The sequence below is a fragment of the Muscardinus avellanarius genome (assembly GCF_963383645.1).
Source record: "Muscardinus avellanarius genome assembly, chromosome: 7".
Lineage (NCBI taxonomy): Eukaryota > Metazoa > Chordata > Mammalia > Rodentia > Gliridae > Muscardinus > Muscardinus avellanarius.
The window spans coordinates 88,030,177-88,053,938 of NC_137793.1; the positions used below are offsets into that span (position 1 = coordinate 88,030,177).

The 23,762-nt window shown below is 41.6% G+C and overlaps 1 protein-coding gene across 1 annotated transcript; it reads left to right on the forward strand.

Moving 5' to 3' along the window:
* Positions 1 to 6,932: 6,932 nt before the first annotated feature.
* Positions 6,933 to 11,581, forward strand: UBE2T (ubiquitin conjugating enzyme E2 T; the record flags this gene model as incomplete). Its single annotated transcript, XM_080698735.1, has 6 exons — positions 6,933 to 7,041; positions 7,863 to 7,932; positions 9,911 to 10,016; positions 10,125 to 10,223; positions 10,356 to 10,439; positions 11,432 to 11,581. The coding sequence occupies 6 exons, from the start codon at positions 6,933 to 6,935 to the stop codon at positions 11,579 to 11,581; spliced, it is 618 nt and encodes a 205-aa protein (XP_080554861.1).
* Between the last annotated feature and the right edge of the window lie 12,181 nt (positions 11,582 to 23,762).

A 23,762-nucleotide genomic window follows, 5' to 3' on the forward strand; every position in this document is an offset into this window, starting at 1 on the left:
GGCTTTGAACCTGTGCAATCCTCCTGTCTCAGCCTCCAAAGTGCTGGGATTATAAACATGGGCCACCACGCCCAGCTAAATCAGGTATTCTTAAACACCTTATAAATACTAACAAAGGCTTACAGCATTTTTGCATACCATGGCTAACTGTGCATAAAAATAATAATAATACATACTTCATATACCCTATTTTCTTTGATAGATACACTTAGTTACCATAGAACTTGTGTGTTTCATTTTTTGAGATTTACTTTATAACTTGTCAACTTATTTCAACTCAAGCTCTTGATGATAAATAAAATTTCCCGCCAAGCTCTTGGTGATAAATAAAATTTCCCGCACGTTCCCAAATAGAACTCTCCCTAAGAAATTGACAGTAAATTTTATAGAAAAGAATACTTAGCCATAGCTTAACCCTCTTTGCAATCCTCGTGTACCATTTTAATATTATGTTCCTGGTACATGAGAGCTGCTCAAAAATATACATATTATATATATTTAAACCAGGCATGGTTGTAATCTCAGCATTCGGGAGGCTGTGACTGGAGGATCCCAGTTTATGGACAGCCTCAGCTACTTAGTGAGGCCCTCTGCAACTTAGTGAGACCTTGTTTCAAAATAAGGAATAAAATAATAGGGCAGGGGGTGTAGCTGGGAGGTAGAATGCCCCTGGGTTCCATCCCCAGACCTGCAAAAAATAAAATAAAATATATCAACTTTGTATTTTACTGACACACTGGTCTTCTATCAAAGATTTTAAAATTGGTATACATTTTTCAGGAACCACTAAGGTTACATTTCTTTTGGGTATATTCTTTTTGTGTTCAGAAACAAGATATATCTGGTTCCAGTTTTATAAATAATCTAAAATTTGCCAAGTGCAAATTAAATTCTTTTCCAGTAGGAATGGGCTTGATTTCAACAAGAATTCAGTCTTTTTTTTTTTTTTTTTTTTTTGTGTGTGTGTGCAGTACTGCGGATAGAACCCAGAGGCATTCTACCTCCAAGTTACATTCCACCTCTATTTTTTATTCTTTATTTTGAAACTGAGGCTCACTAAATTGTGGAGGGCCTAAATAGCTAAGGCTGGCTGAGAACCTGCCATCCTCCTGTCTCAGCCTCCCAAGTACTGGGATTACAAGCATGTGCCACCATACTAGTCTGAATTCAGTCTTAATATTAAGAAATCCCAGGAAGCAGGAAGTACTTCCTTTCTATACCTATTATATTTATATTCTTCCTTCTATTGCTTCTCCTCTTCCTCCTCCTCCTTTTCTTCTTCTTCTTCTAGGAAGTACTTTCTTACCATACCTCTTATATTTGCTTTCTTCTTTTTCTTCTTCACCATCTTATTCTTTTTGTGGTGGGAAAATTGTAAAAGTGTAAATACCTAAATTCCTTGCATAATTTAAATGCAAACCTCCTAGGATCTCATGGGTTCAAAGCCAGCCTCAGCTACTTAGTGAGGCTTTCAGCAACTTAGTGAGACCCTGTTTCCAAATAAAATATTTAAAAAAAAAAAAAAGGTCTTGGAGTATAGCCCGGAGGTAGAAAGCCTCTGGGTTCCACCCCCAGTACCACTAAATGCAAACCTCCTAGGACAAAAGTGTATCTTACAGCTATCCTTATTAAAGGCAACAGTAATTACCTTTAGTAACTAATAATATAATTAACTTAACTGGATCAGGCAAAAATTATATCACAAAAATATTCATTTACCTATAACCTGAAATTCTTTTCTTTCTTTTCTTTTCTTTTTGTTTTTGTTTTTTTTTTTTTTTTCAGTACTGGGGATGGAACCCAGGGGCATTCTACCTCCAAGCTACACCCCCAGCCCTACTTTTTATTCTTTATTTTGAAACAGGGTCTCACTAAATTGCAGAGGGCCTCATCAAGTTGCCGAGGCTGTCCTCGAACCACGATCCTCCGGTCTCAGCCTCCAGAATGCTGGGATTACAAGTGTGCATCACCATGCCCTGCTTGAAATTATTTTCAAAATTAAAATCCTATAGGCTGGTGTGGCGGCTCACGCTTGTAATCCCAGTACTTGGGAGGCTGAGACAGGGGGATCACGCAGGTTTGAAGCCAGCCTCAGCTGTTGAGGCTCTCAGCAGCTTCGTGAGACCCTATTTCTAAATAAAATATAAAAAATAGGTCTGGTAGTATAGCCCAAGGGTAGAAAGCCTGTAGATTCCATTCATGTATCACACACACAAAAAAAAAAAAATCAAAAATTAAAATCATATTTTTTTCTAAAACATTTCCTCCAACTATATCTCTCTAAGAATAAAGTTATACATTAAAGTAATTGAACAAGTAAGACAGTTTCAATTTCCTAAATAAATTCTCTAAGGAAAATATTTTTATATTTCCTTTAAGTGAATAAATCATGACAAATAATCTTGTCTACAAAAAAATTTTGTACTTTCAAATGTACTGAGCCGTCTATAATGTGTTACTGTATAATGTGTAGAAATTTTTATAAAATGATTTTCCATATTCATGCTTTTAAGATAAGCAATATTAAAATACTTTCTTTTACAAAGCAATGACACCTGTAGACAGAAATTTTTTCATTCTGGCCTCTATTCCCACCAATTAACATACCTCCCTCTGGTGGACAAATGGAAGCTGTACACTTAACATGGGTCTTTTTTTTCTCATATTCCATCCTCCTTTCCTTTCTTTCCTTTGCCAAAAATTATAAGTCACTGCTACTTTTATACCATCACTCCTTTCCACCAACCTCAATACTTTTTTCTAAGAGAAATCTTTAAGACCTATTTGTCGCCGGGCATGGTGGCGCATGCTTGTAATTCCAGCATTTGGGAAACTGAGACAGGAGGATTGCAGTTCACAGACAGCCTGGGCTACAACTTAGTGAAGTTCTTTGCAACCTCACTAAGTGAGACCCTGTTTCAAACTAAAGAATAAAAAATAGAAACCGGGCGTGGTAGCTCACGTTAGTAAACCCAGTGCTTGGGAGGCTGAGATAAGGAGCATTGTACAGGTTCAAAGCCAGCCTCAGCTACTTAGTGAGGCTCTCAGCAACATAGTGAGACCCTGTTTCCAGATAAAATATAAAATAGATCTGGGAGAGTAGAGCAGAGGTAGAAGGCCCCTGGTTTCCATCCTCAGCGCCACAAAAAAAAAAAAAAAAAAAAAAAAAAAAAAAAAATAGGGCCGGGGTTATCCCTCAAAGGTAGAATGCTCCTGGGTTCCATCCCCAGTACAATAACAACAACAAAAACAACAAAAAGACCTATTTCTCAAAGAACCACCAAAGGAAGCAAGCAATTTCAATTCTCAAGACAGCACTGTAATTGAGATACAATCACAGATGGGGTAGGAAGAAAATAAGACACTGAATGGATTAAATATCAGAAGTAAAACAAGAAGCAACTCCAAAATTATGAGGAAACCTTCACTGAAATAAATAAATGCTAAAAAAAAAAACAAACAAAAAAAAACCCAACAGCTAACAGGAAACTAGACTGGACAGTAATAAGAATCCTTGTTTTATAATTTTATAAAAAATATCATAATTCATAAGCTACTTTAAGTAGCTTATGGTTCAGTCTTACAACTACAGTGAGGTATCCCAAGGTAGGATCGTAGAGTTTTAGTTAATGTTTCTGTCTCTTGGTGAGATAAAAATACCTTGCAGTGGTCATGGGGAACCAGTTGCTACTTAACACCCATTTGGACTAAATGTAGGAATCACTGCAGTTGCCAAAATCATATTGGTTTTAAGGTTTAGGAAGAGACTGATTATTGCTCCTAAGCCATCGCAATTCTGAAGTTAAACAAGGTAATGGAAGTGAGAGATGAGGGTTGGGTATGGCCCCCCCACACACAGCATTCCCACAGGCTAGTTAAGTTCCAGCCCTCCTCCTCTGGATTCTTAGGCCATCCTGGATCTCTCCGAGAGCATTTGCCTCTAGCAGAGGGGTCTCGAGAAGTCAACTGGCTTAGCTACAAACAGGTACTTCCTTATTCAGAAAGTGTTCCACTTCTAGAGTCAGAAGTCAGTTTAAAACTCATCTATTTCAGGGCTGGAGATGTAGTAGAAATTGTGCCTAATAATGTGTGAGATCCTGTGTTTGATCCCCTGCACCATGAGAAGAAAAAAAAGTCATTTATTTCGAACTTCTACCCAATGCAAGAACCCCTTCTGGCCCTTAACAAATGGTCACCTAATTTCCACTTGAACACTTCCAGCGATGCAATAATTCACTGTATCTGCTTTGTTCTTCAGAATCCTAATGAATAAAATGCTAGATTGAACTAAATTTTAACTTTAACTATGATCCATTGGTCTTAGATGTCTTCTGAAGTATTCTTTTCTCTATATAAATATTCCCAGCTCCTTTTTTTTTTTTTTTTTTTTTTGGAGGGGTGTGGTACCCAGGGCCATCCTACTTCTGAGCTACACTCCCAGCCCTATTTTATTTTTTTCGGTACTGGGGATGGAACCCAGAGGCTTTCTACCTCCGGGCTACACTCCCAGACCTATTTTATATTTTTATTTAGAAACAGGTCTCACTACGTTGCTGAGAGCTTCACTAAGTAGCTGAGGCTGGCTTTGAATCTGCGCGACAAACGTGCTCCACCACGCCCAGAGCTAATTCTTTATTTCTGAAACAACCTCTCATTAAATTGAGTAGGGTCCCACGAAGTAGCTGAGGCTAGCTGCGAACCTGCCATCTTCCTATCTCAGCCTCCCAAGTACTGGGACTACTGCGCCACCACACCCGGCTTCATTGTTTTTCTTAAAAGGTGATTTCAGCTCCTTCCCTGCCCAGACTACGAGCCGACCAAGGACCAAGTAACTCCTAACCTCGGCCTCCCGCGTGGAGCCGGCTCACGCCGCCCGGCCAGGCTCTAAGGATAAGTCCACACCAAAGAGTTGGGCTTAAGACCTTGAACTGCGGCTTCTGACCGGCGCCCTCCAATTTGAATGCCGTACGAGCGGAAGCAAGCTCAGAGAGCTGGCCAATAGGCGAGTGAGCCCCTCCCCTGGGAGATTGCTGCCGACCAATCACAACCTTTGAAGGGCAGGAGGCGGAGCCATGCCAACCGTCAGGTCTCGCGCGGGCGCCGGGACGCAGCTGGTACGCACGCTGCTGGGCTCGAGGTGAGGTCTGCAGGTAAGAAAAGTTTTCGGGTTTCCCACCTGAGAGAACGTACCCCGGAGGAGCTCGCTGTGGGTCTTGGGGGAAACGTGTCCTGTTTCTGTTTAACAAGGGCTTTTTAATTTTGCTCCTTTGAAAAGAATCAGAAGCCGCTGGTGAGCTCAGGCTCCAACATTGATTCAAGCGGTAATCGCCTTTTTTTTTTTTTTTTTTTTTTTTTTTTTTTTTTTGCGTGTGTGGTACTAGAAATTAAACCCAGGTGTGTTCTACCTCTGTTCTACACCTCCAGCCCTGTTTTAAAACAGGGTCTCACTAAGTCACTGAGGCTGGCTCAAACCTATGATCTTTCTGTCTCAGATTTGGGATTATAGACATGCACCACCATGTCCAACCAAGAGGTGATGGTCTTAAAGGTATAGCTTAAAAGCCTGGAGCGTAATTTAGTGTATAGAACGTGTGTTTAGCATGGAAGAAGCCCTGGTTTCAGTCCCTGTCACACACAAAGGTAAGGCTAAGGAAATTTGGAAAATGTAACTAATATGAAAGGCTATTTTAGTATAAGTAATTTTATTTAATGTAACACTTGTAATATTCTGTTTAGATATTTAAATATTTATGAAAGTTTGTTAATTGTGGAGAAGCACCATGCCTGTCTTGGAAAAAAAAAAAAAACAAGAAGCCAGGCATGGTGGTGCACACTTGTAATCCCAGCATTTGGGAGGCTGAAACCAGAGGATGTAGTTCGCAGACAGCCTCAGCTACTTAGTGAGGCCCTGTTTCAAAATAAAGAATAAAAAATAGGGCAGAGTATGTGGCTCAGAGGTAAATTCCCCTGGGTTCCATCCCCAGACCCGCAAAAAAAAAAAAAAAAAAAAAAAAATTGGGATTACAGAAAAGATTTAAAATTAACATGTTCAGCAAGTGGCACCGTGAAATTTGTAACATGTGTGAAAGTATTCTTAACTTTTGATTAGGTGCTTGCTAGAGAGAGAACCCAAGTTGAGTTGAGGTGGGTGTAAAATTGTAATTATTAAAGAAAGATGGACTAATTGATGGGGTGGGTTTCCTGAATAATTTGGGAAGGTAGGAAGCCATATACATGGAAAGAACTTTGACATTTAATTAGCTTGTGTCAGGGTGTTGACCATCTATCAATCTTGCTCACAATACATTTGTAGACTTCTTCACACAGCTAATACGTGTGAAGTTCCTTAGAAAGCCAGTCATGGTGAACAAAATTAGGCCTTGGCCCTGGCCTCATGAGTTTATAGTTTGTCAGTGAGAGCGAACACTAATTTTAAACCTGAAATGTATTTGTTTTTACATTTTTTTTGTTTTGCTTGAGTAGATAAAAAGTTAACAAGAAAGAAACAGAAAAAAAAAATTCTGACTTCTTTTTTTTACAATAAATATTAATAAAAGAAAGACTACTAAAAAAATTACTAGCCGGGCGTGGTGGCGCACGCTTGTAATCCCCGAGCTTGGGAGGCAGAGACAGGAGAATCGCGCAGGTTCGAAGCCAGCCGCGCGCGCTGGCTTAGGAGACCCTGTTTCCAAATAAAAATGTAAAAATAGGTCTGGGAGTGTAGCCCGGAGGTAGAAGGGCTTCCAGGAACCCCAGTACCACCAAAAAAAAAAAAAAAAAACTAAAATTCCTAAATTGATATTGTGTGCTGAAAGTTCCATCGTCACCATTGCTGACTATATTTTGTGGTTGTCCTTTTGTCTCCCAGTGCCTCTCAGCCATCCCTTACTGTGGAGTGGTGAACCTTGTGTGTTTTCTTTTACCTGGGAATCATGCAGAGAGCTTCACGTCTGAAAAGAGAGCTTCACATGTTAGCCACAGAGCCACCCCCAGGCATTACATGCTGGCAAGAAAAAGACCAAATGGGTGATCTGCGCGCTCGTAGGTATCATGTCATACCTATGATCAGAGTCGAGGTTCTACTGAAGATAGTGCTGTATTTCAAGCATATGTATAGTGTTCCATATTAGGGATCAATTATAAGATCAAAGCACCTTACCCTCTTTTACTCTAATTTGTCATATAAAAAGTTTGCTTTACATTTTCTACTTCTTGGACTTCACACCTTTTGCTGATTTATAGTCAAAATTTGGGCATTACCGGGTGTGGTGGTGCATGCAATATTTTGCATCAGAAGATGACCACGTCAAATATCTGCGAAGCCAGATGGGAAACATAATGAGTAGAATTTGTCAAATAAAACATCTGTAGGTGGTATTTAGTCTGGTGGCCAATACTTTACTCCTGTTTTAGTTTGGAATTTTTTTTTTTTTTTTTTTTTTTTTTTTGGTGGTCTGGGGATGGAATCCAGAGGCATTCGACCTCCAAGCTACATCCCCTGCCCTATATTTTATTCTTTATTTTGAAACAGGGTCTCACTGAGTTGCAGAAGGGCCTCACTAAGTAGGTGAGGCTGACTGTGAACCGTGATTCTCCTGTCTCAGCTTCCCGAATGCTGGGATTACAAGTGTGCACCACCACACCCCGCTTTACAACTTCTGTTTTAGATCTTTTATGTCCTTTGTTTGATACCATCAACTTTTGGGGTACATCAGCATCGTGGATCATTACATAAAGACTTGCTAAAGTCCTGAGAATTTTCTTAGACCTAGTTTCTCTGTTAGGACTATGGACATTATTAGGTCCGTGTGGTTTGATAATTCAAATCATCTGATTCCCTTTTAACTTTTTTTTCTCTTAAGAAATATTAGGTGGAGCCAACACGCCTTATGAGAAAGGTGTTTTCAAGTTAGAAGTGACCATCCCTGAGAGGTTAGTGTGAAATAGATTCTCAGCGTACAAGGTGAAACACAATTTTTACAAGACAGAACATTGTAGTAGATGGAAGTGTGAAGTGTAGGGGTTAAAACACTTGAGGTTTGTATCCAGTGCTGGGGATCAAACCCAGGCCTTCACATACTAGGCAAGTACTCTACGACTGAGTGATACTCCAAGCCCAAAGCACCTGGTCTTAGTCTTATTATCACTTAACATAATGAGTTATTTTATCTCTCTAAAGTTCTATTTCCTTCTCTAAAATATGGGCTAGATCACAACTGAATCCTCCCCACCTATTAGATTGTAGTAAAATATACATAACATAAAACTAACCATTTTAACCATTTTACTTTTTAAATTTTTTTGGTGGTGCTGGGGATTGAACCCAGGGGCTCATGCGTGTAAGGCAAGCTCTCTGCCTTGGGCCACGTCTCCAGGGTGGTGCGGTAGTTCATGCCTGTAATCCCAGTACTTGGGAAGCTGAAACAGGATGATCACAGGTTTGAGGCCTGCCTCAGCAATTTAATGAGAGCCTGTTTCAAAATAAAAGCTAAAATAGGGCTGGGAATATAGCTTGGGATTGAACACCCCTGGGTTCAATCTCAATACCACAAGAGAAAACAAAAAGAATTATACAGTTTATATGGCATGCAACCATCACTACATATATCTCTAGAACTTTTCGTCTTTCTAAACTATAACTTTATACCCATTAAATAATAACTACCCATTGCTCAGTCTCCAGCTCCAGCAGCCACTGTTCTACTTTCACTGTTCTACTTTCCATCTCAATATTCAAATCTCTCTTGAGGCTCAAATCAGTTACACTTGTGGGTTTGTGCAGAAGTAAAAGGGATAAAATGAATATCTAACTGTTGTAGACATCTATTTATCAGGTTAGATTCTGGCCAAACTTGTTAAAGTCTTGGGAGAGTAGAATATTAAACATGTCATACATCAGTTCTGAAAATAGACTGGGAACTTTCCTTGGGTTGTGTCTCACCAAAGAGACATAATAACCAAATACAATACATAAATCTTAATTATGCCAGGTGAGATGGCGCACGCTTGTAATCCCAGCATTTGGCAGGCTGAGATAGGATCAAAGCTCGTGGACAGCCTCATTTACTTACTGAAGCCCTTTGCAACTCATTGAGACCCTGTTTCAAAATAATGAAGAAAAAGTAGGGCTGGGGGTGTATCTCGGAGGTAGAATGTCCCTGGGTTCCATCCCTAGTGCCGCCAAAAAAAAAAAAAATTGTGGTGGTGGCTCATTCTTGGGGGATTACAGGTTCAAAGCTAGCCTTGGCAATTTAGTGAGGCTCTCAGCAACCTAGTGAGACCCTGTTTCCATATAAGAAATGAAATCGGTCTGGAGCTACAGCTTGAAGGTAGACTGCGTCTGGGTGCAATTTTTAATACCCCCCAAAAAATTGTGGAGAAAATTAAGGAAATCTGAATAGCAAATGATATTGGGGGATTATTTCTAAAATTCTTTTTTTAATAGCTTAAAACAGTATGAATTTATATATTAAGAAGTTTGAAAAGAGCTTCAAGGTCTAATATCCTTCATAGATATAATGATATTGCAGTTGTATAGGAGAGCATCCTTACTCTTAGGAGATGCATGTTGATGTATTTAGAAGGTGGAGTGCTGGGTATGCTCCCTTGTCTAGCATATGTAGGCTATGGGTTTAATCCCTACGACTGTAAGAAAGAAAAAAAAGGTGAAGTGGCTTGAATCCAGGTACTGGGTACATGAGTGTTCTCAATACTATTACTTTAGCTTTTCTGACTGTACATTTTTATAACCGAAATTTGGGAAGAGAAGTTTGACTCCTAAATGCTGTCTCCCTGATATTTCTCTAATACCAGCATTATTTTTTAATTTATTTATTGGTGACCAGTAAAGTACTGAAAATGTTGTAAGAATCAGTATTATAGTAATAATTTATTGTCCTATACTTCAAAGGTACCCATTTGAGCCTCCGCAGGTTCGATTTCTTACTCCAATCTATCATCCAAACATTGATTCTGCTGGAAGGATTTGTCTAGATGTTCTCAAATTGCCACCAAAAGTAAGTAGTGGGTAAAGGATTGACTCCAGCATTCTGTTTTCCTCATTTATAAAACTTAAATTACAATGTCACATTCTAATATAAGATCAACTCCTTGTCTGTGTGTAGGGCGCCTGGCGACCATCCCTTAACATCACAACCGTGTTAACTTCTATTCAGCTGCTCATGTCAGAACCCAACCCTGATGACCCGCTGATGGCTGACATTGTGAGTATCCCCATTACCTGTGCCTACTTTCTCTATACCTCTAACAGCATGTGTGAGGATAGCTGCAGCAGCTGGAGCTTACCACTGCTGATCATTTCTCTCCATTAATTCTCTCTCTTGATTTCATCTCAGTCCTCAGAATTTAAATATAATAAGCCAGTCTTCCTCAAGAATGCCAGGCAGTGGACAGAGAAGCATGCAAGACAAAAACAGAGGGTATGATATTTGCTACTATTAGTCCATTAAATGTGTGTATCCATATGTGTTTAAATAATGCTTATTAGATTTGCCAAATTCGTACTGTACTTTGTAATGGTTAGTTGATATTTTCCTCTTGTTGCAACCATCCAATAATTATTCAGCTGAATAGCCTAGTGACTCAACCAAACAGTAGGTTCTTCCTAACAGCTGTCATCTGTTGGCAACACTAGAGGGCAGGCAGCGTCTAGTTAACATTTTGTTATTCGTAGGGTAGCAGGAGCAGAGGGGAGGTGATTTTGATTCTTTTTCTGAGTTGTCTTTTTTTTTAACACTGGGAAGAGTCTATGTTTGCGGGGACTAGTTGCAGAAATAGGGCTTATGGGTAGGGGAAATTTTAATATTTCTTATGGAGCTGTGCGTGGTGGCGCACGCTTGTAATCCTAGTATTCAGGAGGCTGAGACCTGGAGGATCACGGTTCACGGGCAGCCTCAGCTACTCAGTGAGTAGCTGAGGCCCTCTGCAACTCAGTGAGACCCGGTTTCAAAATAAAGAATAAAAAATAGGGCAGGGGGTGTAGCTCGGAGGTCTAATGCCCCTGGATTCCATCCCCAGACCCGCCAAAAAAAAAAAAAAAAAAAAAAAAAAAAATATATATATATATATATATATATATATATATATTATGGGTATCACTTATGGAAAAGAGAAAAAGAACTTACCCAATTTAAGTTTCCTCATTTAAAAAAATATAAATTATAAGAACATGGAGATTAGCATATCCTGGTTCTTGCTGAGTTATAACATACTTTAGATTGAGTGCTACTTGTAAGAAGAGTTATTTAAAACATACAAAAAATTGAAGAAGATGCTTTCAGAGGAAATAGATACACAGTGCAATACAGAAGTGTTGCAACAAAGAAATATCTGGAAATAACAAGACGAAGCTTTGTTTGTCTCCACTGGCATCGCTGTGACCATTGTGCTTCATCCTATTTCTCCTTTTTAGGCTGATGAGGACCAGACACTTGATAACTTAGCAGAGGTCGGTAACTCTGAAGCCCACAACTCAGCACAGAAAAGGAAGACAGAGCAGCTAGGAGGCATAGGAAAGAAATTTTGCCCTGATATTCAGGGAGTTTGTCCTGGTCCATTTTAGTTGATATACTCTTTGACAAATGGTCTAATTTGCTTACCTTTCTTGAATGTTTTTCTTTGTATTTGATGACATTATAATTCTTGTATCCTATAAAAGGCCTTGTATATTTATGTATTCTGCTCCACAGTGATTCTCTGTTTTATTTATCTTGTACATATGTATTTTGAAACTCCTTAAATCTGAAAAATAAATAATCATTTAATGTTGAGTGTGTGTTTATCCTACATGTGTGTCTGAGAGTGAACTGGCCATAGTGCTATATAGTCAGAATGTTAAAATATTTGGAATTGTCTTTTATTTTTCCAACTTACCACCATCACTAGGGATATTGAATGTTTGACATAGATGTAAAATAGCTGTTAGAAATAATTCAATTACCCCCAGGCTTTCAGGGATTCAAGCTTTTTAGAAGCCTTAAAACTGGGACAAAGCCAGTGGATCCTTTTGTTAATGTTTACTTTTTTTACAGCTTTTTTTTTTTTTTTTTTTTTTGCAATTTTCATAGCTGGTCAGAATTACTGTGGTATAACTTTAATTTGTTCAGTAAATATTTAATGAAGACCTACTGTGTACCAGGTATTATTTTGGTGTTTGAGAATATAATGGTAAGAAAATCAGATATGGGATTAATCAAATTATGACAAGTTTAAGAGGAATTGTTATAATTCCTCTCACTTTTTTTTTTTTTTTTTTTTGCTGTATTAGGAATGGAACCCAGGGACATTCTACCTCTGAGCTACACCTCCAACCATGTTTTGTTGTTGTTGTTTATTTTGGGTTTTTTTTTGGGGGGGGGGTTTGGTGGTACATTTTTATTTGGAAACAGGGCCTCTTAAGACAGTGAGGCTGGCTTTGAACCAGCGCGATCCTCCTGTTTCTGCCTCCCAAGCACAGGGATTACGATCATGTGCCACCACGCCCAGCTCTTTTTTTTTTTTAACTCTTTATTTTGAAACAGGTTCTTACTAAGTTGCAGAGGGCCTAAGTACCTGAGGTTGGCTGCAAACCTGTGATCCTTCGTCTCAGCCTCCCAGGAACTGGGATTACAAGCATGTACCACCACCCTCGGCTACAATTCCTTTTATGTTCTAGCATCATTTCATGGCAAGTATTACTCTGAACAATTGGGTACCAAACTCTTGAATCTCCTTGTGGTTTTATTATCACTTAGTTTTTGTTTGTTTGTTTGTTTTGCATGCTGGGATCAAACCCCAAGGCCCTACACATGCTAGGTAAGCAGAGGACAACTGAACTATATACCTTGCCCTTAACAGAATTTGTGAACCCATTACTCAGAGTCAGTTATGGTGTTCTATTTAAAGTCCAAGAATGAATTTATTTTAGGCTTGTCTCCTATATTCATTAAATGAGGCTTGTGGTTCATGGCTACCATTAATAAATCATCTAAAATGCTTGCAGTAGTGATGAAACCCAACTCAGACTGGCAATGGTAAAGGAACTCTATCACCTTACTAAATGGAAGCGGTAGGGCAAGCACCTGGATTGGTAGGTTGAGCGGCTCAGCAATATCATCAAGATCTTGGTCCGTCTGTCATCTGTGCTATTAGCTTTCTCAGGCTGCTTGTTCCTAAAGTTCCTTTCCCTCCCAGGTGACTGCCATCAGCAGTGATACCTTCTTATTCACATCCAGTAGGCCAGAGAGCTCTAATTTCCATGGAACAAAAGTGTCTGTGATTGGATCATCCTGAAAGCAATTACTGTGGCCAGGGAAATGCTATGTGCTGATTGTTCTGGGTTTGACGGGGATGTGGAATGAGAGTGAAAAGAGGCCCTCCTCTAGGACACAACCTCCCGCACACTACTCTGTCACCCAGTCTGGTCCGCCCTGCCAGCCACTTCCCACCTTCACTTCTAACCTAGCTCAATCTGCCATCGTCTCTCGCCTGTACCTTACCAACAGCCTTTTACCCATGCTCCTCAGAGCAGCAAGAACAATCTCTTGACAGTGTAAGTCAGATTTTGGCTTCCCTACTTAAAACTTTCCAAGTGGCTTCTTTTTCCCGTTAGAACAAAAATCCAGTCTACTTTCCTGATCTGTAAGACCCTGTGTGGTCTGGCCCCTGCTTGCTTTATCCTCAGTGCTCCCCACCCCATCTACCCCTTAATGTCCTTACACACCATACTCCGCCACATTGGCCTACTGTCGGTCTCTCTGAACATTCCTGCTTCGGGGCTTTCTTATATGCCATTGCCTGTCTCCTGTTTTCCCCATTATGATCTCAGCTCAAGTAAAGCTACTTCGTGATGTCCTCAATCGAAAGGAACCCTAAAGCCTTAAGTACTCTCACCCATCACCCTGATTAGTTTTCCTCATAGCACTTGGACCGATGTTTGCCATCTTGACTCCAGGTGCTGAGGATATTGTGGGTACAAGGAAGGGGCTTTTCTCTCTGATGACAAGAAATGCTAGAGCTGAAAGTTACTGGAAGTCAGTCATCTATCTCTACCTTAACAAGTGCAGAGGACTTAGGTTAGAGGACAGAAGTGATGAGCCCAAGGAAAGACGGGAAAGACCTGAAAGTATGGACTCAATTTAAAAATTAGAGTCGGATGTGGTGGCGCATGCTTGTAATTCAGCATTTAGGAGGCTGAGACAGATCATGATTCGAGGATAGCCTCAGCAACTTACTGAGGCCCTTTGCAACTCAGCGAGACCTTGTTTCAAAATAAAGAATACAAACTAGGGCTGGGGGTGTAGCTTGGAGGTAGAATGCCCCTGGGTTCCATTCCTAGTACCGCAAAAAAAAAAAAAAAAAAAAAAAAAAATTTAGAGTTGGTTCCAACACTGGTGGTGCTGCTTACCAATTATGTGACCATAGCAGTCTATCTACTCAGTCTTTATTTTATGCTTTTCACCTCTGTAAAATGGAGCCAGCCAGTGGTACACACTTGTAATCCCAGTACTTGGGAGGCTGAGACAGGAGGGTTGCAAACTGGAGGCCAGCCTCAGCAATTTAGCAAAGCACTCTGCAACTTTATCCAGATTAAAAAATAAAATAAAATCAAGCTGGAGGTGTGGCTTGGAGGTAGAATGCCCCTGGATTCAATCAGCGGTAAAACACACACACTCACACACACCAAAACAAACAAAAAACAAGAATAGTGACAGCCTTAACTCATGAGGTTGTTGTGATGACTGGGTGGGATGATGTATGTAAAGCACCCAGTACGGGGCCTGGCATAGTGCTGGCTTTTTTGAGTACTTTAGCAGGGAACTCAGGGACAGAGACAGCAGTCCAACCATAGGTGGGCCCCCAGGAGCTGCTCAACCCACTGCCTGCTTGCCAATCTGCTCTGTTCCTAGGACACGCAAGCTGAGCAAAGTTTCTCGACTCCAAACCCCTAATTAAAGAGGAGAGATGACATCCATGACTGATCATATAAACATTGCAGATTCCAAATTCCCCTCTCCTGCTGCCCCCAGTCCCCCTCTTCACCTCTCCCCACAAGCTATCTAAATAAGAACAGATTTTACCACCCACCTTGTGGGCAGAGTCTAAGCCCAGGCTGGGACTAGCTATTTATCCTTCGGCTGCTGCGGGAATTCAACACATACAAATAAAGCTCCTTTTCCAGCCAAGTGTGTATTTTTCCATCAGCGTGTGGCTCCCCTGCTCAGGTTGTCTTGTTTAGGTTGGGGCAGCCTGAGGGAGGGGTGAGGGAGCCATGATTTCCAAACCTGCTCCCCTGGATGGATGGCTGCAGGGCAGCTCTCAGACCTCAATTCACGGGGCTGCCAGCGAAGCCGGGAGAGGCTGGGCGAGGGACGGACATGTTACGCACAGGAATAACACATCCTACTTTCTCCTTACTTGGCAAGTCACTCCTGCCTCCTGCCACGGCCCCCAGAGAATGTCCATCCCTCTCTCCAATTCATAGTTTCTATCAGAGACGACAGATTATCCAGTGTCTCTCCCTCCAGCCTCCCATCCAGGCCTGCTCCAGGGGTTCTCCCCACGATGTGCTTGTTTTCCTTGCCCTACACACACACACACACACACACACACACACACACACACACACACACACACTGCCACATCCCAAGAGACTCTGTCTCTTCCTTCCGTGGCCCTTCTCCTTTAACCAGAACCCTAAAACTGCTTCAGACGGGGAGCTGCTCTGCAAATGTCTTCCCTCAAACCTCCCATCAGAGGCACCTTCTTCTAGGGGGTGAGTTTTTAGCCTCCAGGTTCTTGCTAGACCTGGGTGTTATTGCCAGGCACTTAAATAAAATCTATTTATTTATTTTGTTTGTTTGTTTGTTTGTTTGTTGTGATACTGGGGATTGAACCCAGGGGCACTCTACTTCCGAGCTACACCCCCAGCCCTATTTTTTATTCTTTATTTTGAAACAGGGTCTCACTAAGTTGCAGAGGGTCTCACTAAACAATGGCTGGCTGCGAACACAATCCTTCCATCTCTGCCTCCCAAATCATGGGATTACAAGCATGCGCCACCACATACAACTTTATTTTTTATTTTGAAACAAGGTCTCACTAAGTAGCTGAGATTGACTGCAAACCTGAATCCTCTTCTCTCAAGTACTGGGATTATAAGCACGCACCACCACACCTGGCTCCTAAGCTAAATTTCTTAAATGAAAAAATCTTTTAAAATGTTTTCAATAATCCTTAGAAGTTAAGTATTTCCCCCATTTCACTTATGATGAAACTAAGACTCAGAGGAATCAGGTAAAACTTAAGGACAACTGGCTCTTCATGACAAATCTGGAATTCAAACCCACGCCTGTCGGCCGGGCGTGGTGGCGCACGCTTGTAATCCCAGCATTCGGGAGGCTGAGACCTGGAGAATCGCGGTTCGTCGACAGCCTCAGCTACTTAGTAAGGCCCTCTGCAACTCAGTGAGACCCAGTTTCAAAATAAAGAATAAAAAATAGGGCAGGGGGTGTAGCTCGGAGGTCAAATGCCCCTGGGTTCCATCCCCAGGCCCGCAAACAAAACAAAACAAAACAAAACAAAAAAAAACCCAAGCCTGCCTGACTTCAGAATCATATTTGTCAACTCTATGGATTCTGTTATAATATTTATGAATCTTTCTCCTGTAGGGTAATGGGCAAGTTCCTCTCCTTCAGTTTCCTCCCCTATATAATGAGGCGGTGGCTTGGGTGCGCTTTGAGCTCCCTCCCGATGCTGCACTCATAGTTCTACAATTCTGAAGCTACTTGTGACATCCAGAGGGAGTGCCCGCGGAGCTTCTCACTTATCTTCCCACCTTTCCGTTCTCAGTTACCTGCAGGAGCCTCCTACCCAGGCCTACCGTCCACCTGATAGCTCGTCCTAACTAACAATCTTTTTTGTTCATCAAAATTCTCAGCCAGCAGCTGCCCTCTGCCAGGCACTATCGTAATATGAGTACTTGGGAGGCTGAGACAGAAAGATCACAGATTTGAGGCCAGTCTCTTGAGTGAGACTCAGCAACCTAGGGAGACCCTGATTTTTATTATTTTATTTTTGTGGTACTGGGGATTGAACCCAGAGGCATTCTACCTCCAAGCTATATCCCTTAGCCCTATTTTTTATTATATTTTTTTATTTCTGAAATGGGGTCTCACTTAGTCGCAGAGGGCCTCACTAAGTAGCTGAGGCTGGCTGCAAACCTGCAATCCTCCTGTCTCAGCCTCCAAAACTGAGATTACAAGCATGTACCACCATACCCAGTTGGGAGACCCTGTTTTAAAACAAAATAAAATAAAAAGGACTGGCTGTGTAGCTCAGAGGTATAATGCCCCTGGGCTCAATCCCACTACTCACACATGTAATAGCTACCCTCTTCCACCCTAAAAGTTGAGAAGAAGACACTGGGCTTATTCCTAGTGAGTGATGCAGAGAGGGATTTGTGAAAGATGCCTCTCTGGTTCCTTCTTCATGCATGTGACAGAAATCAAACACTCTTAGCCAGAGTGGTAGCACATGCCTGTAATCCCAGTACATGGGAGGCTGAGATAGGAACACAGGTTGGAGGACAGCCTCAGCAACATGGCAAGGCTCTCAGCAACTTAACAAGACCCCGTTTCAAAATAAAAAAAAGAGCTGGGCGCAGTGGCACATGCTTGTAATCCCAGCATTTGGGAGGTTGAAACAGGATGATCTCAGGTTCTCAGACAGCCTCAGCTACTTAGTGAGGTCCTTTGCAACTCAGTGAGACCCTGTTTCAAAATAAAGAATAAAATATAGGGCTGGGGGTGTCACTCAGAGGTAGAATGCCCCTGGGTTCCATTCCCAGTACTGCAAAAAAAAATTAAAAAAAAATTAAAAAAGACCAGAGGGTGTAGCTCACAGGTAGAATGATCCTGAGTTCAATTCCCAGGAACACACATCACACACCACACACACACACACACACACACACACACACACACACACACACACACCAGCAAACTTGAGAAGTTCAAATGTACTTTCAGGCATGCCTCAGTACAAATGCTCAAATAATGTCATCAGAATTTGTTTCTCCCCAAGTTACAAAATAGACACCAGCGTTTCTACAAACCCCAGCAGCTCGCTGCTCCAGTGAATGAATACTTTCCCCTCCACTCCACCAAGGTTCCCGGTTCAGGTCTCATTAAAAAGACAGGGATGTGAGCCCATCCTTGGACCAATCATTGTGGACAGGGAACAAAAGACTGATAAGGCTAGGTCATATTCTCACCATGGAAACGAGAGAGGGGTCAAGCCCATCGGAACCATGTGCAGCATAGAACAGTAGGGGGCGCTGACTGAAGGACCGTCTACTCCATGCTACCAGAAGAAAGGAAATGATTACTGGGCAGACTAAAGCAATACCACTATGCCTAGCCTGAAGGTACGAGTGATTATAATGGCGGGATTTCAACTGTTGTGGTAACTAAGGGAGGATGTGATATAAAAAAGAGAGTCAGAGAACTTGAGGATCCTTTAAATCTCACCTTATAAATATTTGCACTGCTTTCCTGGAAACAGAAAAGACATCCCCAAAGGGCATGACATAGACCTGGGGAATGGAGTGTCAGGAGTAGCAGAGTGACAGTTGTCAGGGATACAGATGATTTTCTCCAGATGAAAGGAGTAAATCTTTTCATCTTTTCTTCTGTATTAGTTGCATCTTCTGGTGAGATGGTCTCTATAGATTAGAAATAATCTTTAAGGCTATAACTGGTTCGGTTAATTGCTTAATCTTTTTTCACCAGAAGTTAATTGAACATTTTCTTTGTGTTAGGCTTTCCCTGTGGAAAGGATTTTAGGATAAATGAGACTAACCTGGTCTTTGCCTTTGTGGAACTGTCCTTCCAGGTCCATTGTCCATTTTGAGCGAAGATCCTTGTCCACACCTTATTCAAGCAGAAGCCCTGGGTAATCACATTTTGCCCTATATAAGCCCACACAAACATACCCATTTACACACTACAGTCACTACAATTTAGTGGACCAGGACAGGGACCCAAGAGTGGTTAACCCATTATTTTGCCACTGACTTGGCTTAAGGTACAAAAAGAAGTTTGGCTAGTCAGAGTCTCTTTCTCAATCTCTCAGGCCATTGCCCTATGAAATACCAAAAGAAAATAAAGCAATTATCCCAGTAACTGATGCTAAAAAGATGCACAGATGGGCCTTCCTTGAAGAAGAACAGGTATCAGGCCGGGCATGGTGGTGCATGCATGTAATACCAGCGTTCAGGAGGCTGAGACAGGAGAATGGAGGTTTGCAGACAGCCTCAGCTACTTAGTAAGGCCCTTTGCAATTCAGTGAAACCCTGTTTCAAAATGAAGAATAAAGCGCCAGGCGTGGTGGTGCACACTTGTAATCCCTGCGCTTGGGAGATGGAGACAGGAGGATTGCGCTGGTGCCAGCCTCGCTGGCTTAAGAGACCCTGTTTCCAATATATATATATATATATATATATATATATATATATATATATATATATATATATATATATATATATATATATAATAGGTCTGGGAGTGTAGCCTGGAGGTAGAAGGGCTTCCAGGAACCCCAGTACCACCAAAAAAAATAAAGGAAGGAAGGAAGGAAGAAAGAAAAGAAAGAAAATGAAGAGTAAAAACTAGGGCTGGGGGGGTGTAGCTTGAAGGTAGAATACCCTGGGTTCCATTCCCAAAACAGAAAAGGAAAAAGAAAAAGAAAGAAAGAAAGAAAGAAAGAAAGAAAGAAAGAAAGAAAGAAAGAAAGAAAGAACAGGTATCACAGTGAGGAACTTGGAAGCAGAAGGTAAGAATAAACATGGACTATTAGTCAAAAGAAGCAGAGAGGTAAAGAAAAGGTACAGTTAGCTGGGCACAGTGGCACACTCCTGTAATCCCAGCTACTCAGGATGCTGAAGCAGGATGGAAAATTCAAGGGCAGCTAAGGCAACTTAGTAAGATCTCATCATAAGGCAAGAAAGGCAGAGGATGTAGTTCAGTGCTACAGGGCTTGCTCAGAGCCCTTGTTTCAATCTCCAGTATCAGGGGAGGTTGAATATATATATATTTAGAAAGGGAGACACTTAGAGTTATCATTTTGACCCAGCAATTCCACTTTTGAGAATTTATCTTCCATAGATACCCATGTGTTAAACGACATATATATAAGACTACTTGTTGCAGTATCATTTATAAGAGCAAAATATTAAGAAACTCAAGTATCTATCGGAAAGGGAATGGTGATGTAAAATTATGGTGTATTACCAAGGGTGGTGGCACACACCTATAATCCCAGTACTTGGGAGGCTGAGACAGGAGGATCACAGGTTCAAGACCAGCCTCAGCAATTTAGCAAGACCCTGTTTTTAAAATATCAAATAAATCAGACTGGGGTATAGTTCAGAGGCAGAATTCCCTTGGATTCAATCCCTAGTACCCTTCCTCCCTCAATTATGGTACAGCTATATAATGGGACACCCAGTGCTATATAAAATGGGAATTCTTTCTTTACTGAGATGGGAAAATTTGAGCTATATTAGTAGATGAAGAAAGAAAAAGCAGATTTTGTGGTATTCTAACATTTGCTAAAAGTGAAAAATAAGCACATATATGCATCCTGTTTGAATACACGTTTTGAAAACTCTGGACGGATATATAAGAAATTAATAACAGTAGTAACCAATGAGGGTTTGGGAAGTAAACAAAGAGGGACTGGGATGGGAGACAGAATGTTAAAACTTATGTTATTTGAACCATGTCAATGTATTACTTATTCAAAAATTAGATTAAAGCTTTTTAAACAAAAAGGGGTGGGGAGGGAGCCATTGGTTGTGGTTGAGTAGCAGACAGACAGAAGAGCAGGCCTGCACAGAGCAGCTGGGCCTGCTCCTGGTAAGCACAAGTGACTAATCACAGATTCCTGCTAGTTAAAACTCAGAGATGCTTCAAATCCAGAACAGTCCTGGATTTTTTTTTTTTTTTTTTTTTTTTTTTTTTGGTAGTGGTACTGGGGATGGAACCCTTCTGCCTCCGGGCTACACTCCTAGACAGGCTACACTCCCAGACCTATTTTATATTTTTTTAATTTGGAAACAGGGTCTCTTAAGCCAGCGAGACTGCTTTTGAACCTGTGCGATCCTCCTATCTCTGCCTCCCAAGCATGGGGATTACAAGCGTGCGCCACCACGCCCGGTCAGTCCTGTATTTCAAATACAAGGCCCCACTGCTTTTTCTGTTCTTGGATTTGCTTAGATTCTGCCTCTCTTATTATTTTATGCATATTCTCACAATAAATATAAACTTGGGTAGGGGTGTAGCTCAATGGTAGAACACTCCTTAGCATGTGTGAGGCACTAGATTTAATCCCCAGTACTGCAAACAACAACACATAAATTAGATTTAACTCCTGAGTTTTTTTCTCTTAACCCAGTCTAACAAGGACAGCTGAGGAAATGGTCTTTCCTAAAGTTGAGCCAGAGGATGGAGGGTTTTGGAATGTTCTGCCTTTAAGAAGAGTAGAGGACAGGTGTTTCTAAAAGGCACCATATGTCCTCCCAAAAAGAAAGAATCAGGTTTTTCTATCAAGTAAAAAGAAGAGTTAAAACAATTTTAAGCCGGGCGTGGTGGCGCACACTTGTAATCCCAGCATTCGGGAGGCTGAGACCTGGAGGATCAACGTTTGCAGACAGCCTCAGCTACTTAGTGAGGCCCTCTGAAACTCAGTGAGACCCGGTTTCAAAATAAAGAATAAAAATAGGGCAGGGGGTGTAGCTCGGAGGTCAAATGCCCCTGGGTTCCATCCCCAGACCCACAAAAATAAAATAAAATAAAATAAAAATAAAATAAAAGAAACAAAGAAAAAAGAGGAGGAGGAAGAGAGGGGAAGAGGAGGCAGAGGAAGAAGAGGAAGAAAAAGTGGAAGAGAAGGAAGGGGAAGAGAAAGAAGAAGAAGAGGAGGGAGTCAGGTATTGGACCAATAAAGCTGGATAACCAGAAGCTAGTATTTCTTTTCTTTTCTTTTCTTTTTTCTTTTTTCTCTTTCTTTCTTTTTTGTGGTACTGGGGTTCCTGGAAACCTTTCTACCTCTGGGCTACACTCCCAGACCTTTTTTTTATATTTTTATTTGGAAACAGGGTCTCTTAAGCCAGTGAGGCTGGCTTCCAACCTGCGCAATCCTCCTGTCTCCGCCTCCCAAGTGCAGGGATTACAAGTGTGCGCCACCACGCCCACCCTCAGAAGCTAGTATTTCATTCTCAAGATTTCAGGTGTTTATGTTTTGTTTTGTTTCTAGTTCTAAGGGTGTTCTACCATTGAACTACATCCCAAACCCTTTTTATTTTTATTTATTTATTTATTGCAGGTCTGAGGATGGAACCCAAGGGCATTCGACCTCCGAGCTACACCCCTGCCCTATTTCTTATTCTTTATTTTGAAACCGGGTCTTACTGAGTTGCAGAAGACCTCACTAAATAGCTGAGGCTGTCTGCGAACCACGATCCTCTGGGTCTCAGCCTCACGAATGCTGGGATTACAAGCATGCGCCACCACGCCTGGCTTCCAACCCCTTTTTAAATTTTTAAATTTTTGAGACATAGTCTTACCAAGTTGCTCAGACTGGCCCCAAACCCGTGAACCTCCTGTCTCAGCCTCCCAAGCAGCAGTATGCACCATCACATTCGGCTATGACTACAGGTTTTTGTTGAATTCGATCTCTTTCCCTTCCCTTGAGGAGGAGTCACTGTTAGTTTTGGAGGTACTATCCAACTCTGAAGCAAGGCTTCAAGAAGAAATTTCCCAAGGCAGAGAGAATTTCACCCAAGGAGATGAGAACTGGCTGAATCATTAGGGATCACAGTATCAGGAAACCCTTGTGGTAGATTTGGATCTGGCAAGGTGTTCAAGGTCTGAGCCTGACCAGCTCACTGCTTTCTTTCTGCTGTGTTCTCTGAATGCACTGCCAAGCTACAAAGGGCACTTCAGCTTGGGTGAGTGGATTTGATTTTGATGTCCCCAAACTTCAACCCCGAGCCTCCTTGGCTTTGCCCCAGGACTCAAAAGATGGGCTATGAGAGTGCCTAGACCCTTTGATCACCCCTCCCTCAAAGTAGCCCCACCCTTGGGCCATATCCACAGCTCCAAAAAGAGCAGGAAAAAAAAAAGCTGAGGGACACATGTGGTACTTCACGGATGCTTTATTATACAGAAGAATCCAAATATTTACATCTTGATAATTCTTAGATTTCACATGGCTGGAGAGGGCATGGGACTGGAACTTAAAAGGGACATAAGGCTGGTGGGTGATGGCTGGGAGAACTCACTAAACCAGAGCAGAGGTAGTTAGAGGGGACGGTGCCAGAAAGGATAAGGGCTCTAGCTACCTCCCACTATCGTCTCTTATTTGGTTTTACTCATTGTTGTCAGCTCTTCTCTCTTCCTCTCCTTTACCCTCCCCCAACAGTTCTGGAGTTTGAACCCAGGGGTGCTCCACTACTGAGCTACATCTCCAGGCTTTTTAATTTTTCTTTTTGAGACAGAGTCTCCCTAAGTTGTCCAAGATGGCCTGGAACTTGTGATCCTCCTGCCTCTATGTTTGGGGTTGCTGGGCTTAGAGGTATGTGCCACCATGTCCAGCTCCCTTTCTCTCTCTCTCTCTCTCTCTTTTTTTTATGGTACTGGGGGTGGAACCCAGGGGTCTTCTACCTCCAGGCTACACTCCCAGACATATTTTTATGTTTTATT